Source organism: Myotis brandtii, unplaced genomic scaffold, assembly GCF_000412655.1.
Source record: "Myotis brandtii unplaced genomic scaffold, ASM41265v1 scaffold892, whole genome shotgun sequence".
NCBI classification, from domain to species: domain Eukaryota; kingdom Metazoa; phylum Chordata; class Mammalia; order Chiroptera; family Vespertilionidae; genus Myotis; species Myotis brandtii.
Window position 1 is genome coordinate 797,648 of NW_005371656.1, and position 17,975 is coordinate 815,622.

At 46.0% G+C, this 17,975-nt stretch overlaps 1 protein-coding gene and 1 long non-coding RNA gene across 16 annotated transcripts in view; one reads left to right on the plus strand and one right to left on the minus strand.

Moving 5' to 3' along the window:
• Positions 1-17,975, minus strand: part of LOC106724565 — a 66,089-nt gene that overhangs the window by 17,653 nt on the left and 30,461 nt on the right. For 10 of the 14 annotated variants that reach the window (XR_001360403.1, XR_001360398.1, XR_001360401.1 and 7 more), the window contains 2 exons: positions 15,453-15,500; positions 14,640-14,899 (listed from right to left, as the gene is read on the minus strand). This is a non-coding gene — a long non-coding RNA (uncharacterized LOC106724565). The remainder of the gene's footprint in view (positions 1-14,639; positions 14,900-15,452; positions 15,501-17,975) is intronic. The other 4 variants (XR_001360408.1, XR_001360405.1, XR_001360404.1 and 1 more) reach the window with 1 other exon arrangement.
• Positions 6,308-14,646, plus strand: LRRC55 (leucine rich repeat containing 55). 2 transcript variants are annotated; one of them, XM_005885091.2, is made up of 3 exons: positions 6,308-6,666; positions 8,654-9,130; positions 12,985-14,646. In XM_005885091.2, the coding sequence occupies exons 1-3, from the start codon at positions 6,612-6,614 to the stop codon at positions 13,218-13,220; spliced, it is 768 nt and encodes a 255-aa protein (XP_005885153.1). In that variant the 5' UTR covers positions 6,308-6,611; the 3' UTR covers positions 13,221-14,646. The 2 variants fall into 2 exon arrangements, with proteins under 2 accessions (XP_005885153.1, XP_005885152.1); XM_005885090.2 differs by having other exon boundaries at positions 6,311-6,666; positions 7,612-9,130.

Sequence of the window (17,975 nt, forward strand, 5' to 3'; positions counted from 1 at the left end):
GTAGAAGTTCGGAAAAGTCAGCAATTAGGTGAGTGAACAGATGACTGTTTGTTTTCATGGAAATAGAGTAAAGCAATCTGTATCTCTTTCATCCTTTGCTCCTCTGATCTGTAAAACTTGAACATCCCAGGGCACATTCATGAGATCTTGGAGCCAGACCTACAAATCTGTCAAGTGAGGCAGCCCCAGCCTCTCTTGTTTATTACCCAAAGGAGGGAAGATTAACATCATATGTATAGAGCGCTCAATAGTTTATGAAATGCCCTTAGCAATTCACTGAGCAAGGAAGGAGCTTTTTCCATCTGCACAGAGGGATACCAAGGCTCAGAGGGCTTGGGAGACTAACCTACACTCACACAGCTGACAAGGAGCATGTGGGGAGTTGGGCCCCTGCTGCTGGCCCTAGGTCTTGTGCTTCACCCTCTCCACCAGAAGCTACCTGGGAGGCCACAGAATCACTCCTACCTGGCCACAGGTGGACTGGGCAATCCCTTCCCCTTAATTAAACTTCCAGTGGCTGCTGTGTTCAGTGTATGTTTCTCTAATGCCAATTCCACTAGAATATTCAAGGAAACCCAACCTAATTTGACAAGGCCATTCCTGTAACAGATGCCAGGGGCACTGTGGCTGCCCAAGGTCTCCCCGTCTCTGTGTTCCCAGGCCTGGAGCAGACCTGGCTGAGGGAAAGTATGCCTGGGAGGTATATCCCCTCACAGCCACTCACCAGAATGACGAGCCTCTGTTCCACTCTACAGATTCCACAGGCATGTTCTGCTTTAAGCCTGTTTGGTAACCAAGAGAATTATTATCCCCATTTAACAGAGAGAGAGAAGACTGAGGTTCATAAAGACAGAGTTGGCTTGAGTTTTGGAAGGAGAATAAGCAAGTTGAAGTTCTTGGTGCCATTTACAAGTTATGGGAGTTTAGGCAAGTTACTGAATTTCTCTGCTCCTTAATTTTCCATGTAAAAGATGGGGCTATCATACTAACATTTCAAATTATTTCAGGGTTTTTAAAAGATGGCATATATAAAGCACTAAACATAAAGTAAGCATTTAATGAGTGATGATCATAAGTTATTCTACCTACTAACTCTGTTATCTTTGTAAATTATTTAATTGTAATTTTTTAAGAAAAGAACCCCCCTCATGGGGATGCCATAAGAACTTGATAAGACAACTCCCATAAAGCACCTATGCTAGTGCCTGCACAAAGTAGATGCTCAATAAATGCTAGCTATGCATTGCCATCCCCAGCGGCAGAGCCAGAAAACAGCTTTGACCAAGTTCCTCTGGCTCTAATCCTGCAGCCCCTGGGTGAGGTTGAAAATTGTGAGGAAACGGAGAAATCATCAATGGTGGCCTCGCTGGCATGGGCAGTAATAAACCACTCCAGACATGACAGTTTTTCTATACCTAAAACAAGGGATAGATGTTGCACCTTTATCCATGTGGATAGGTGAGGCAGAGCAAGAGGGCATAGGTCACAAAGGTGATGGGCAGGAATAAACCACTCCAGACATGACAGTTTTTCTATACTTAAAACAAGGGATAGATGTTGCACCTTTATCCATGTGGATAGGTGAGGCAGAGCAAGAGGGCATAGGTCACAAAGGTGGTCATGACCTCATTGCAACTTCATGCTGGGGTCCAGCCCCAGCAGATCCAGGGGTCCCCAAAGGTGTGGACGGAGGAGACTTATTGGGCATCATCCTAGAAGTAGGTCTTATAGGGTCTGGGAAGAAAGTCTGCAGCCTTTCCCAGTCCCTGCCTCTCGTCTCTTTTTCCTTAGACACTGCTGCTCTCCTTTTCCAGGAAATCCAGGACAGGATTTGGGTTGCCTCCCACCATCCTCTTCCCAGAATTCTGGGAGAATGCCTGGGAGAAGGCGACTCCCCTGCGTGTGACAGAGGGATGATTCAGAGTCGGATGCTGGTAATAAGCATTGCTCTGTGGTCTGGCCGTGGAGTCCAGGGCCCAGGAAGTGCATCTGGATAGCATCAGAATCACAAATGGAGGAGATCTTGGAAGGACTCAGCCCCAGCAGGCACCCACAAAGCAGGAATATGTAGGGAACCAGACAGGAGGAGGGGGTGATGCTCTTCAAAGTTAATGAGCTTGTATGAATGATTTTTTTTTATATTTCTCTACACAGCTAGAGAAAAGAGAGAGGTAGGATACCAAGAAAGAGACCAAGGAAATTTCTTAAGTAGAGCATTTTCTATAGGTGATGGCCAGAACAGTGCCATCAAGAGCTATATAAAATCAGTTGGAAACAACTGGATAATGTTATCAGTCGTTATTGCAGTGTGGTTTCTATAAGCCCATAACACACATCTTATTGCCCTCTCAATTCATATTCAGAGCACTCAGGAGAAATCATGTTTTTCTTATTGTTGCCTCTTGGTTCATTAAAACCCGTATTTCATAGAATGAAGCTAGTTATATCACCTGAGAGAGGCAACACTTACAAAAAAATCTGAATAAAACAACACCACAAAATGTAAACAATAAATTGCTTGTAAAAGCATAAAATATTATGGTGCGCATTGTATATGAAACATGGCTGTATCCTAGTTCCTAGGACAGGGTCTGGAATGTATAATAATATTTATTTTATCAATTTATAAGAATTAGATTTATAGCATTTCCTCTTTTTTTATCACCATTTACCCACTCTGTATCCTCTTCCACCTCCACACACACACACCCCACAATCACCACACTGTTGTCCATATCCATGAGTTCTCTCTCTTTTTTCTTTCTTTTTTGTTCAATCCCTCCACCCCTCAAACACCCTACCATCACCAGAGCTGTCTTGCCTGCTCTCATTTCTTAATATATTTTGCAAGATTTATTTCAAATCACTTATGTATAAAATCCATTTTTCCACTGAATTTCTTTCCTTTCTCTCTTATTTTGTAATCATTTTTGCTCAATGGAACCTTGTCGTCTTTCAATGTTGTTTATTTGACAAAAACTATGTTAGTGCTAATGACATTCTCCATGTCATCAACACACAGAAAGGTATCTTCTCGCCACAGCTGGGGCAAATATGCTGTTCTGTTCTCTTCCTGGTTTGTATTTTGTGATTTGTTTTTTTCTCTGTTTAGTTCTTTGAACCATTTGGAATGTTTTCAATGTATAAAGATGAAGGATAGTTCTATGGTCTCAATACATTTCTTACACTAAAATTACTTTCGACATTGTGGTTTTGTTTCCCATTTTTCATTTTCTGTATTCTGCTGGTGAGAATCACTTTCTCAAAATCTAGTCTATCCCATGGGTCATTTTTCAAAGCACAAATGTTGAGTAATGCCATTGGTTTATTTTCAGTTTGCAATATATTTTTTAATCTTTTAGTTAGGGAACTCTACTACCATTACTTTCAAGCATTTCCTTCATCATCATCTTTATTAATATTATTTGTGCATCCTCTCCATTTCCCTCCCAGATGGCTTTCACTACCAGTTGACCACATTTTGCTAACTACTTCATTAAATTATTATAATGTAGAAAGCAGAGTCATTATTTTATTTTTAAAGGTTTCCAGCAACTAGAGAGATCAGCTTTCCATTTCTTCCTGCATCTTCATCCTACTAAGGTTTCATAATTTTCCCTGAACAAACTTCTTATGTGGTAGATTAAATTAATTCTCATGTATTTAAAGGTTTTCCTGTCATTATTGCAACTAATTTACTATGTATGCCAAGAAATCATAATGATGAAAATGATTTTTCAATTCATGTGTAGTCTCTAACTGTTAGACTAATTTCAGTGTATTTTCCCAGTAGAGTAATTCTTGACATTTATGACTGAATGGTCACGGTTTCAATAACTTGCAAGAGACTCCAAAAGGCCATGATATGTTATTATTTAACATTTTGCTGGAACTCAAAATTGAATCACTCCCCCTGCAAGGTTACTGTGTAAGAGAAAGTCACATTGCTAAGGGGAGTAGCCAGCCACCCCGCATAAGGGTAATGCTGGGTATTATATATCTTCCATCCTTCCCTTGGAGAGCCTCCATGAACATTTACACATTAAAGCCTTGAGAAGTCTTGCAAAAAAATAAATTTGTTTCATTTTGCTTAATTCGATGTTTCTCAAACTTATTTGAGAACATTTTTCTCACAGCACACAGAATACCATGAGACACCAGTTTGAGAAACAATGGTTTGAGAAACAATCATTATAGAATAATTATGGATTAAAAGTTATCTAAAAGATTTCTGCCTTCACTTAACCTCACTTTTACAGAAGACTTATATGCAATGATAATGTTCTTGAGTTGGGGACCTCAGAAGTTTTTGAGACTTATCTTGCACAAGAATATATTCAAGTCATCTGCAAATGTGACATTTTTCTTTCTTTAGTTCCCATTTTTGTGCAATTGTTTTCCTTGCTGCATAACTATTTCAATTTTATACTTTGCCATTTTATTTTACTTGATTTATTCATTTAGCAAACACATCTGTAGTGTTCACTGTATACTGTTTTGAGTGCTTTATTAATAATCTAAAACAACCTCATGAGCTTGATGCCATTATTATTATCCCAATTTTACAGGTCAGAAAACTGTAGTTTCCAATGATGATGAGGCGTTCCTCCTAGATCTTATTTTTTAAGGAAACTGCCACATTTTCCTTTAGTCATATTATTTTTTCTAATTGTAAATATAAACTGTATATAATGCAAAGGAAAAAAATCTCCATTCTTTTTTATTTGTTTTTTAAGTGTCTTTAGTTAACATTAAATGTAGAAATATGCTATTACCTTTCTTAGCCTCTATTGAGATAATTATGTTTTCTACCATTTTTCATTTATTATTAAAAAGGTATCATGCTAGCTTTGCTTTCCTTGATTATACTGGATTACTTGTTCTAATGTGTGGCTGTGTTTTCTGCATAAAGATTAAGATTTTATTTCTAAGCTCATAAATGAGTTAACAGCCATCATCCCCTTCTTTAAGGTGGGGGGGGGGCAATCATATTTACCTCAACCAATGCAATGTATAAGTATTAATTGAGTAGCTCCCCTGTTATTGTGTGTTAGACTCTTTAGAACATGAAAGATTCAATGAGCAGAATATGAGAGAGGACAGAATATGGGAAGGGAAGCAGACCTTCTGTGGCCATACAGGAAAAAGAGAAGTCAACGATCCTGAGAACTTTATAAAACCCAGATCTGTACAACTGAGCATCCACTTTCCGTTACTCCGTTTTAGTTTCCCTCAAAGACCTAAGATATTACTTAAATAGAAGAGGCCCCAGATCAACTAAGTGAACACACAGGGCAAAAAAAAAATCTAGCTAAGCACCAGCCATACAGTAAGTGCTCAATAAATAGTTATTTTTAAAATGACATGAGCCAGCTCTTTGACCAAACCAACTAGTCAAGTTGGTTATCAAAATGCAGGGCAGCTAGAGACTTGTTCAATGGGTCATTAAGACGAAAAGTGCTGCAAAGACTTCACCCTCATCTGACATCAGCCTGGGTGGGAGGGACTGGAAGCTTGGAGAGATGGGAGCAGGTCAGCAGACAGTCCCGGCGGGCTGAAGAAAAAGAACAGGACTGCAAGGTGTTCTGGCAGCTCCCACTGCCCTACAGACAGAACTGAGTGTCTCTATAGCTCCAGGCATCTGGACCTGGCAGTTGACCCTTTGCCTCCCAAAAGCCCTCAGAGCTTGTGGCGTCAGGACTTAGTGACAATTAAGGAACCAAGAAAAAGTTTCACCTCCTATAGTTGTACCTGACAAGCCCTGAGCCAGTCCAGTCACCTGCTACCTGGTGACCAAAATATATTCGAACTCAGGGAAGCAGATGCTATCTGGGGACTGAATAGCTATACCCCATCAAGTGAGCCAACTTGTCACATCCACTTCCCTTTTTTCTTTCCATCTTTATTCATGTCTTCATAGCCTCCCCCATTTTCTCCACCTGCCCTCCACCGCCCACTAAGTCCCATTCTCCATTCCAAGTCCTCTTTACTGTCCCTTCTGGATCTGAAGTCCCGAAACTCCCCCTCCTCTATCTCAGATTCCGCTGGGCCCTTTGCCCTCTCTCCCTGCCTGCTCCTCCCCGCTGCCCCTGTCCTGTTCTGTCAGCTCCCCCCCCCCAGCCCCTTGTCCCCCTTGCCCTAGGATCTGTGGGTGGCTGTGAATTCTACAACTGCTTCTTTCTGTCTCATCTTGGTGGGGTCCATAGACAGCGCTCCTGTTGCTCAGAGATGTGGAGGCAGTTGCTAAGAGACAGTGAAACGTCAGTACCTGGCCCTCGAGGAAAAAAAGGGGAGTGAAAAAGGAAGAGAGGAGGGGGAGAGAGGGAGGGAAAGGAAGGGAGGGAAAGACCTGACGGCAGCCACAAACCCCAGCAGCCTCAGCACCAAGCTGAGTTTCTGGAAGAAGCATTCGGATTCTGTGAACTTTCTTCTCAGCATCCTCCCTCGGATTCCCTTTTTGGGTGAAAGAAGGGGACCAGCTCGGGGACCACAGGACAGGAAACCACCGAGGATGCAGCCCCGGCAGCCAGGAGCCATGGAGGAGAGGCCGGGGGAGGGGACTAGCCGAGGAGGCAATCTGTTCTCCTGAAGCCGCAAGCAGGGATTCCAGCATGAGGGAGGGAGCCCCTGTCTGCCGCAGATTGATGGCTGTGTCCTTGGAACAGAGTAAGTGGGCTCCTGGTGGCCTGTGGGAGTGCAGGTGGAGACTTTGGGGCTCAGGAAAATGAGTCTGGATCAAGGGGAGCTGGGGTGACTTCCCAGTGGGTGGGATTTAGGCAGGAATCAGTGTGAAGAGAAGCAGTGTCAGAGGAGGGGATGCGGGGAGGACAAGTGAGGACAGCTGGTGGGCACCGGAGAATCCAGGGGCTCGGAGGCTAGCGGCAGAGTGGATGGCAGGGTGAGCCACCCACCGAGGGTGGCATCGTGCTCTGTCCCTCTGCCTGGCCAAGTGTGGGTGTGGGCTCAAGCTGGGGGGCTAAGGGGAGAGTGGAGTGTTTGTGGGAAAGGATGCTGAGATTAGGGGTGTGCACTGGGGGTGAAAGATGGTGGGGACAGACTGGGAGGGGCAGAGTGCATGTTCAGAAGGAAGCTGGAGAGAAAACTGGGGAGGCATGAGCGCAGGGCAGGGCAAATGTGCTGGAGTCACAGGAGTGGAACAACGTGTGTGTGTGTGTGTGTGTGTGTGTGTGTGTGTGTGTGTGTGTGTGTGTGTGTGACAGAGAGAGAGAGACAGAGAGACAGAGAAAGAAAAAGAGAGCTAAGAGGACTAAAAGAGGTCTGCAATCCTCCAGAGTGTGTGTGCCTTTTTTCTTTGAGAGTTGTGCAAGGGTGGGGTATTTGGTGCTGGTGGAGGTGGGGCTATGAGCATGAGAAAATGCATCCAGCGCAGGACAGACACTTAGGAGGATGGCTGAAGGAAGGGGCCCGCAAGGTTAGTGAGTAACAACCGTGTGAGGTTGCGGTCTGAGCCCACCATGGCCTCACCTGAGACACAGACAGTATACAGAGAACTTTGAGCAAAGGGGGGAGGAGGGGGCACTGAGCCTAGGAGAGGGGCCACGGGGAGAAGAGGGCACCGTTCCTCTGCCTGAGTGCTTTCCTTGTTGCCAGAAGGAATTCTGCCTCCACCCGCTGAACACAGAGCCGCCTAAGGGAAGCACCAACTTGGGAAGTTGCCAGAGCTCCTAGTTGCCCCCTCCTGCACCTTCAGGACACATGACTCTTTCCAGGCTCAGCAGTGCAAACAATGGGTGGCACTTGGGGTCTTCCCCTCCCCGGGGATTACCATAGACACTGAGGCCGAGGACTCCGGCTTTCGGGAGGCCCATGGAGATCCACTTCACTCCGGGCTCCCTGCCCAAAGCACCCACCCATGGACCCCCTTGGACTCGAGTCCACTGGGCCACCAATAGAATCCCCTCTGAGACCTTGAATGCTGGAGACCCCGACACAGCTCTGGCATCCTGATCATCAATCCCAGACTTGGGGCAGGGCCGGGGACTTTTAGGCGTTCTGGGACCTTTAAAAAGCCCCTTTCGTGTCCTTAGCTCCCCCCTCCCACCTCTCAGACACAGCACGAAGAGGAAGCTCCCAGCAGTCATGGGTGCGAGGGACACAAAAAATCTGCAGGGACCCTTCCACGACCTGCTGGCAGCTGGTCCAGCCCCATCCTCGCCTCCTTCCTTTCTCAAGTTTTGATCATCTCTGCAGACCCTGGGGGACCTCAAACGGGTTGCTTGCCCCCTAGACTCCAGAGGGGACTTCCTGTGGCTCTCACCTAGGGAGCCCTCTGGCATTCAGAGGCTCCCAGGGAAGGCTTGAGTCATGACACCCCTGCTCAGAAGCCCCACCCTCCAGGGCTCTAGGCCCCGATGTCGCTGCCTTCCTGTGCCACTGACTCTTGATTCTATGGACACAGCCCCAGCCCCTGTGGGCTCCGTTCAGCACTGCCGTTGCCAGCTGCCTAAGATGGGTGATACCTGGTCCCAGCTACCCTGGCCTGGGCCCCCCAACCCAGCCATGTTCCTGGTCTCCCTCCTCTTGGCAGCTGGGGTGATGCACTCGGACGCGGGCACCAGCTGCCCCGTCCTTTGCACATGCCATAACCAGGTGGTGGATTGCAGCAGCCAACGGCTATTCTCCGTGCCCCCAGACCTGCCAATGGACATGCGCAACCTCAGCCTGGCCCACAACCGCATCGCCACTGTGCCGCCGGGCTACCTCACGTGCTACATGGAGCTCAGGGTGTTGAATTTACGCAACAACTCCTTGATCGAGCTGCCCCCAGGCCTCTTCCTCCATGCCAAGCGCTTGGCATACCTGGATCTGAGCTACAACAACCTCAGCCACGTGCCAGCCGACATGTTCCAGGAAGCCCATGGCCTGGTGCACATCGACCTGAGCCACAACCCGTGGTTGCGCAGGGTGCACCCGCAGGCCTTCCAGGGCCTGATGCAGCTCCGAGACCTGGACCTCAGCTATGGGGGTCTGGCCTTCCTCAGCCTCGAGGCTCTGGAAGGCTTGCCAGGGCTGGTGACCCTGCAGATCAGCGGCAACCCCTGGGTGTGCGGCTGCACCATGGAGCCCCTGCTGAAGTGGCTGCGAAACCGGATCCAGCGCTGTACCTCAGGTAAGGGAGGGGGCAGGACTGGGGGTCTGGGGAAAGGAGGGTTCTGGCCTCACTGAAAGGAAAGACTCCAAAGAAGAGAGGACTTAGAGATCTTGAGCCCCTACGGTGTGCCCTGATTTATGCTCGCGTCTCTGTACCCAGCTCTTTTGCTCCACAAGTGTTTGTAGAGTCCTTGCTTTGTAGAGTAGGTGCTGGAAATTCATTCATTAACATAACAGACACTGCCCTTGCCTCTGTGGCACTTATGACCTAATGAGGCAGACAGACAATAAACAAGAAGAGCTCATAATAGACAGTGTTTATTGAGCTTTCACCATGACCAAGAACTTGGCATGCATGGTCCCACTCTTAGCACCCCCATTTTGCAGGTGAAGAAACTGAGGTTTAGAACCATGAAAAGAGTAGCCCAGAATCACTCAATAACAAACTGGCAGAGCCATGGATAAAGCTCAAGTGTATTTGACTTCAAAGTCCTGTTCTACTCTTCAAGACTGCTTCTTAAGTGTTCTGAGTGCTGGCAGTCTCCCAGAGATAGAAATGGCTAACGCTATTTATTTTTGTACTTATGGCCGTGCTCTATTCCAAGCATATTATATATTTTAGCTCATCTCATCCTCACCTTAATGAGCCATCCCCACTCTACAGAGGGTGAAACTGAGGCACAGAGAGGTTCAGTAACTTGCCTGAAGTTACAACTCTGCTAAGTGTTTGAAGTCAGAAATCAACCCTTGCAGTCTGGCTGCCTCTGGCTGTACCCCGAAGAGTCCATTCTAGGCTGGCAGGAGAGTCGGGGCATGAGTTCTGGCCTAAGTTCTGGGCCAAAGGGTCTCAGCAGAGTTCCACAAGATTTGAGCATGAGATGGAGAGTTGAGAGGAGAAACTAGGATATGACGATTTAACCAGACAATTCCAACCAGGGGTGGATTGGGGACTGAAGGAGCCTGAATCATGAAGGTTTGATGGGCCCTGGACTCACCCACTGGTGTCCAAACCTGGCCTGGAGGCAGGCAATATTCAGTCGTGGCCCCCGTCACCAGCTCTCCTGCATGGCAGCACTCAGCTTTGGCATGAGCCCCAGCAGTAAAATAACAGGAATAGCTGAGGGCACTATCCCAGGGGATGTCCCAGAGCCTGGGCTCACAGTGTGTTCAGAAGTGATGATGAATGAGGTAGGAGGGAGAGGAGGACTGAGTGGGGAGTCCGGGACCAAAATAGCTTGGGGGAGCTGTGGGTCACGATTCCCATGTTTCCACAGAGCTGTGGGAGGATGTTCTCTGGGACCAAAATAGCTGGGGACTGAGATAGGGCGATGGTAGGGGGGTTGGGGAGGAGGCTGCCTGGAGCGATCCCCCCACCTGTTCAACCTTTGGAGCTGCATCTGCTCCCCTCTCTCCTGTGCACTAGAAACCGAGGGGGCACTCTAGGCGCTAAGCTTCCACCACACCTGGGCTCCTCCTTTTTTGGAATCTCTTAGATTCCTGCTACCCTTCAGAAAAAGCTCAAGTTCCAAACGAGTAGGAGAGGGATCCAAGATCCCATCACCAAGGCCTCATGTCAGTACAGATGAGGGACTCAAGTTCCAGAAGGGAAAGTGACTGTCTGCAAACCAACAGTGAGAACACAAGTATACCACAGCTAGAAACCCATGTTCCCCGTTCCTCCACAGAACACACTTTGTACCACACCACACTCCAGGATACTTCCTCTTGGGGGTGAAGAACTTACCAGTGTAGGTAGGATTAGGCAATCCTCTGCCCTCTGTCTTTTTTGGTTTCTTCTCCCTTTTTCATGGGACTCTAAATACTATCCACAACTTTTAGACAAATCCCAACACAGAGAAACATAAGGGTGCCTTTGGGATATAACTTAACTTCAAGATTGGTCCTTTGACTTGCCAGAGTTTTGTCAGCCCCAGAATTTCATCCTGCACTCCTGCAGGGCCCAGCCACATGACCTTGGAGCCTCCTTTGGTTGGTCCACACCAATTACCCTCACTGTCTCCACACTCCTCAGCTTTGTATTGTCTCACCAAACCCAGGCACACAGTAGACTTGGGAGTTCAGCATCTTCCAGTTCCAAAAGATGAGCCTCTTGATGGTCAACTCCAGATACAGTCTTGTCCTGGGCAGGGTCTAGAGTACTTTGCATTCAGTATACAGGGACCCACCTCAACCTGAGGTTGGGGACAGATTGAATTCTTTTTTCTGAACCTGGCTCCCCATTTCTAAGGATAATGATGCTCATCCATTTCCCCAAAGGGTCAATCCAAAACCACGATTTTATTTTTTGGCCCCAAAATCTACAGAATGAGTAAAAAGCATTTTGCACCATATAATTTAGAAAAATCCTTCACATCTTCACAATGACTCTCCTAGACAATAGGTTAGACTATCTCCTTTTTATGTGTCCCCTTTCTTCATGAAAGCCAGAAAGGAAAAAAAAAACTTGTCCAAGATGAGAACTTAATTAATTTGAACAAAGGAATGGCAAACTGCTACCTACTCCTAAGGCAGAGTACAATGGAACCATTGACAGTCATCAAGCATTTGTACATGTGACCCTGGAAGGACTTGTACATGTGACTCTGGACCATCAATGATGGAGAGAATGGTAAACCAATGAAGGAGAAGCCCCCTCTGACCTGTCCAAAAGGACCAAAATAGGGTAATAATAAAAGCACACATTACACAATACTTACTATATACCAAGAACATACCATTTATATGTTAACTCATAGACTCCTCATAACAACCCTATGAGGTAGATACTACTATTATCCTCATTTTACAGATGAAGAAGCCAAGACACAGAGGAGCTAAATGGCTTAGCCTCAATCACACAACTTGGGAGAGATAGAGAGGGTATTTGAACCCAGGCCAATGGCTCCAGAGCCCACACTCTTAACCCTACACTTTGTGTACCTGGAAAAGCCACACAGGGTAGTAGAAAGACCCAATGCTTCGGAGTTGGACAGAATCATTTATTCACATACTCATTTAACAAAGATTCGCTGAGCACTTACATGGACAGGACAGGGTTCTGACGCTAACGATACTATGGGAAATGCTTATATTCAAGGTAGAGGAGATAGATAATAAACAAGCTGTCAGTGTTAAACACTATCGAGAAAAATTAGGCAGAGTAGCTAAGACAGGAAATGCCTAGAAAAGACGACCTAGGGAATACTCTTTTACAGAGTATCATAAGGGAAGTCCAATAAGGTGATATTTGAGCAAAGTCTCAAAGGACATGAGGAATTGAGCTGTGCAGAGATGCAGAAGAGAGCCATCATCACCAGGGGACAAATGCAAAGGCACCCCCTCCCTACCCAAGAGGGGACAAGCTCGGGTGTGGAATAATGACCAGGAAGTTTGAGTGGATGAAACAGAGTAAGCAAGGAGTAGAGTGGAAGCAATGGGGAGAAGTCTTTGCAGCCCCTGATGAGGACCTTGGCTTTCAGTCTGTGTGAAGATAAGAAGCAGAGAGTGACATGACAGGACTTCAGGTTTGAATGGATCACTCAGCCACTGTGATGCGATGGTTTAAGGGAAGAAGCCCAGAGATCAGTTGGAAGGCTTATATAAGAGACAATGGTAGCCCACAAAAGCCCCAGTTCTATTATTAATAGTGGCTATTGGACTTCAGACAAGTTACTAAATTCTCCTAACAGTGATCGCCACTTCTATAAAAATGGGTATAAAAATATTTGCCTTGAAAGGGCTGTTGAGGGGACTAAAGAAGGTAAGTAAAAATTTTGGTACAAAAGAAACTAAACTGCTCTTGGGTAGGGTGGGTGCTCTCCATTCCATTCTGTCTCCTCAGGCCTTTCACCCTCTCTGGGTTCTGTGTTGCAGATTCTCAGCTGGCTGAGTGCCGGGGCCCCCCTGAAGTTGAGGGTGCCCCACTCTTCTCCCTCACTGAAGAGAGCTTCAAGGCTTGTCACCTGACCTTGACCCTGGATGATTATCTCTTCATCGCATTCGTGGGCTTCGTAGTATCCATCGCATCTGTGGCCACCAACTTCCTCCTGGGCATCACAGCCAACTGCTGCCACCGTTGGAGCAAAGCCAGTGAAGAGGAAGAGATTTGATGTGGGTGCCTGGCATCCTCTCCATGCTGCTGACCACCACTGCCGTTCATACCGGACACTCTTCCTGGCTGCCCACTCTAGCCCCATGGTGCCCTGGCCACCTCTGTCATAGCTCAAGCAATGTCAGGAAACTACTTTTGAATAAGCTTCTACTGTGGGCCAGGCACTGTGCTAGGAACTGGCAGTGTTAGATGAAGGCACCTAGTTCCTGCCCTCAAGGCACTTCCCTCTGCTAGAGGAGAAAGAATCAGAAAATATTCCCTTTAAGACAATCTGTTGGCATTCTGAGTACATAGCTATGGAAGCCCATAGGAGGGGTTATCAACTGTGCTTTAAAAAGTTCAAGAGAAGAATAAGAGTAGAGGTGATTTGTGAGCTGGGTCATCAAAACTGTCTGCTTTGTCAAGTAGACCAAGAAGGGTGTACATACACAAATGATAGAGGCCAGAATATGTGTGGTACATTGAGAACCATGGTGAACAATCCCTGGGACCTCAGTGTACAGAAGGAAAGTGGCACAGGACCAAAACTTTCCCTCTGACACCCACCTGTCATTGCTCAGAGCTGCCTACCATTGCCTCCAGAGGGTGAGAGCTTTCCATTCCATTGGAGAGCTCACCAATGCCAAGCCCCTTGGCTGCCTCCTACCAGCAGTAACAGGTGAGACCACCTCCCAGTGACTGCCCCCCACACTAGATCACCAGTTGTAGCCTGCTGGCAAGGTCCCAGGTAGCAAGCTGAGGACACCTTCAGTGCCCTTTCTCCCACCTCTATCTTCTGCCTCTCACTCCAACTTTGGCTTCAGAAGAAAGAAGCAAGAGGCCCAGGAAAGAACAGCTTGAGTCCTGGCACTCGGACTCCTAATCTCGTAACTATTCTTGCCGCAGTGCTCATGCCAAGGAATGTCACCAGGAAAGTGCACTGTGGGCTGCATCCCTGTAGCATGATAGTACAGGACTGAAGGAGGATTTCCTCTTCCTTCTAAACAACTCACTCACTTAAGCATAAAGGTGAGAGAGCTATTACCAAACACTTGCCAGTGTCGGACACTGTGATAAACGCTCTCCACAATTTCCTTTAATGCACACAACAATCTTCTGAGGTGAGCATTAAAGTTCCCATTTTACAGATGGGCAAGTAAGGCCCAGAGAGGTCAAGGTTATGTGATTCTTATGAGCAAAGTAAGTCTGTGCTCTTTCAACTACCCCAGTCAAGTAAGAAAACATCACAATTCCCTTCAAAAGTATATAACTTCAAAGTCAAGTAGTGCTGATGAAGCTCCTAATAAGAGCCAGCACTCCTCTGGGCACTATTACATCTATTGATTCATTTATATTAGTTCTCGCAGCAGCATTGCCTGGTGGCTTTTATTATTCCCATTTTACAGATGTATTCATTGCTGAAAGCTGAATATCTTACCCAAGGTTATCCAGATAAACTCTAGAAGGAAGGTGTTAGATAACTCTAGTCAGGGAAACTGTGTCTAATCAGTCCGTCAAAAATCAAGTATCTTCATGTATAAAGCACAATTATCATCATTGTCGTCATCTTCATTATCAGTGTCATCAGCTTCATCATCATCTTCTCTACATTTGTTCAGCACTGGACAGTTCCTGAAGTGCTTTGGCATTATTCTTCCTAACTCCACAACCTGTGTGGCAGGCAAGCCATCATTTCTCCTATTTTACAGATTTTTAAAAAAATAGAGACTCAAGAGCGGGTGTGACTTGCCTAAACGGCAAGGTTGAGACTCAACTCCAACTCGGCTCTCTTTCCAGTAGTGCCCCAGGTGCTTGGGAAGAGAATGCCTGGGAGGCTGGGTAGTGGGGCCCTAGGACTCAGCAGCCATGAACATCCTAGTAGATCAGCTATATAAAGGACAGTAAAAACCTAGCTGCTGTACAGATTTAGATATGCTCATGGTAGGGCAAATCACAGCCTCTGAAACTTAGAAGCAGCACAGGCAACACCTGAATAAGAGTCACCTGCCTTGCAATGTACAAATAATGCATTAGAAATGGTAGCCATCTATGAAATAAGACCTTTGGGAAACAGGAGAGAAAGCTGTGTTAACCCCTTCTATTTAAGCCCTACTGTGTTGTGTTGCAAGAGATACAAAGGGTGTCAGAAGGTGTGGGTAAGAACCTCTGCATGATAGGGGAAGACTTTAAGGCACAGTCCAACATGTTGCCAACACTGGCCAGGATATAAATTAAAACAGGGGCTTCCTACCTTGCCCCCAACTCCAGCAGGCTTGCATCATCCCATCTTCCTGGCAGGCTTGAAGGAATGAAAGAGAAACATATCACCTTCCAAGAATTCTTACTGATGCTCCCTGAGCTAGTCAACCCAAAAGAGTACCCAGAACTTTGCTAGACCTGAGGTACTTGAACCTTGTGTGTCCTGAATCTCGCTTATAACATCTGGGCCAGAGCCCTGCTCTTGTGATATCTGGAGCAGAACTGTGCCCTATCTCTTCTTCCTCTATGTCCAGGACAGGTGGATTGGGGCTGCCCTCCACTAGTCAATCTCACAGTCTAAGGTATTTGGAAAGGTTCTTGTAGAAATAATAGTCCTGATACAAATAGTTAAGCCTCCCATAGAAGAACATCATATGCATCTACGATAATCTCCTAGACACTCTTGTTTGCTAAAATATAGTTAATATATTTTAAGATATGTACTTGTTTTTTGCATAGAACTAGAACCAAACAAGACACCAAATGATCCTTGAGATCAAATGTCCTTTCTAATGAGATTATTTAGTCCCTGTTAATGAGTAGGATACATGGCTTTTAGAAGGTCCCCAGCTGCTAGAAGGTCCCCAGTTAACTAAAGCACAATGAGGAAACTTCCTCACCTCCCACCACCAGTATCTTGTACAGACTATCAGAAGCAAGCTTCTAGAGGCACACTTCTAGAGGGAATCTAGCAGTTCCAATTGAAACAGTTCCCACAGTGCTGCTGACCAAGAACCCACGATGGTGATCCCACAAGTGTCATTAAGTTTTTTTCCAGATTATTTAACATGTAAGTGTTGGAGTATCTCTGAATCCATGTGTCTGTTCATGAGGTTTCATGTATGTTAGGTGTCTATTGATATGGGGCCAAACTCTCTGGAACTTGACTTCAGTTCTCCAATAGTCTACTCAGCCATCTGTTTATTGCATTGCTTACTACACTAATATGGAATCCCACTAGGATTTGAGTAGGGATAGCTACCTGTTTGGAAAATATAAAAACAGAAAGATGTGGTAGAGGCAAACTAATGAGATCCTGAATACTTCCCTTTGTTCTCCTCCATCCCTCAGAGATTATCCTAATCAAAGAAGCTTCCTCGTGGGCTTGAGGATATCAAAGTTTAGTTAACCAACAGTGCTGTGATAGTCAAGTTCTGGGCCATTGTTCTTTAGAAAAGACCCCACATTTACACCACACCCCTTTGGACCAGTTCCTTTTGATCACCCTCAGATCATCTCCATTGTTTCCCCATTCCTATAGAGATTCCCAGAGAACCCTGCAGAAATGGGCCCCCAGAGTTGCTATAGAGTCTGCTGGCTCCTTTTAAGGAGGTTGGTGTATGGAATTTGATCACAGACCAAAACAAGTATTTCTCTTCCACCATCAGGGAAGACTTACAATCCCTATAGATATCTGTTGCTATAGCTCTGGCATTTTTTCCAGCTCTAGAAAATAAATATTTTTGTCCATTCTTCCCAAAGCTAGAGAAACTTGTCTGCTCTCCCCACCCAAGAAGGAGGCAAAAGAGAAGTGAAAGAAGCAAGTTGCAAGGTCCTGTGTACATTACCATCATGTTTGTCACAGTGCTGGGTGGAGAGATCTAGAGCCACAGAGCTCTCAGTTTTTCTGAGTGCTGTCCTGAGGAATTCTGATGTCTGGGGTGGGAGGGTTAGGGAGGGATGGGGAAAGGGAAGATGCCAACCTTTGTATGGAGATGATTTTATAACCTTGCACTTTTGTAACTGTGAAGAATTTTTCATAAATGTGCATTAATAATAAAGAGTGTATAGTTTAACAAATTTTCTAAAAGAGTTGTGAAGAGGAGGGAGAGAGAGGGAGGCGGAGAGAGAGAAAAAGGAACTAGGCAGAATCAAGAGGATGTGTGCCAAAATATACACACAAAAGGTCTATGGGGAGGGAGTAGATGGGAATAATTAGGAGATGTGCCAGCCATGGAGGGGCATGTGTGGGAGTAGAAGGAACACCACAGAAGCATATTTCTACCAGGCAAAAAGAATACGTGTGTGTCTGTATGCACACACCCCTATGTGTAGGCATATTTTGGTGCCTAAAATTATACAAAAAGAGCATATGTTTTATACATGTTGGTGTTTGCAGCTTGGGTCATCTATAAAACATGCCAAGGCAAGTGGGTGTGCCTGCCTAGATAGCATCACTAAGGAATGTGGGCCAGGGAGATGGCCCACTTCAGTCATGTGGGCAAAGGACATTAGCTCAGACATACAGGTAAACCATCTAAATGGATGGTGTGGGGGATAGATGAGGCCATCACTGGTATAATTTCAATCTCTGTTCTCATAGGTTAAAAAAGAAGGGAAGGGAATCTAAACCTCCTGAGTCTTGCAAGTGCATCCTATATACTATTGGAATTGAGATGGCAGTGTACCTTGGGAACAGAGACAGAAAAATGAGGAGCAAGTGTGCAGTGGCAGCCATTTTCTATTCCAGTACACTGAAGAGGAAGTGGCTCACTCTGGGTGGCTCAGTTGGTTG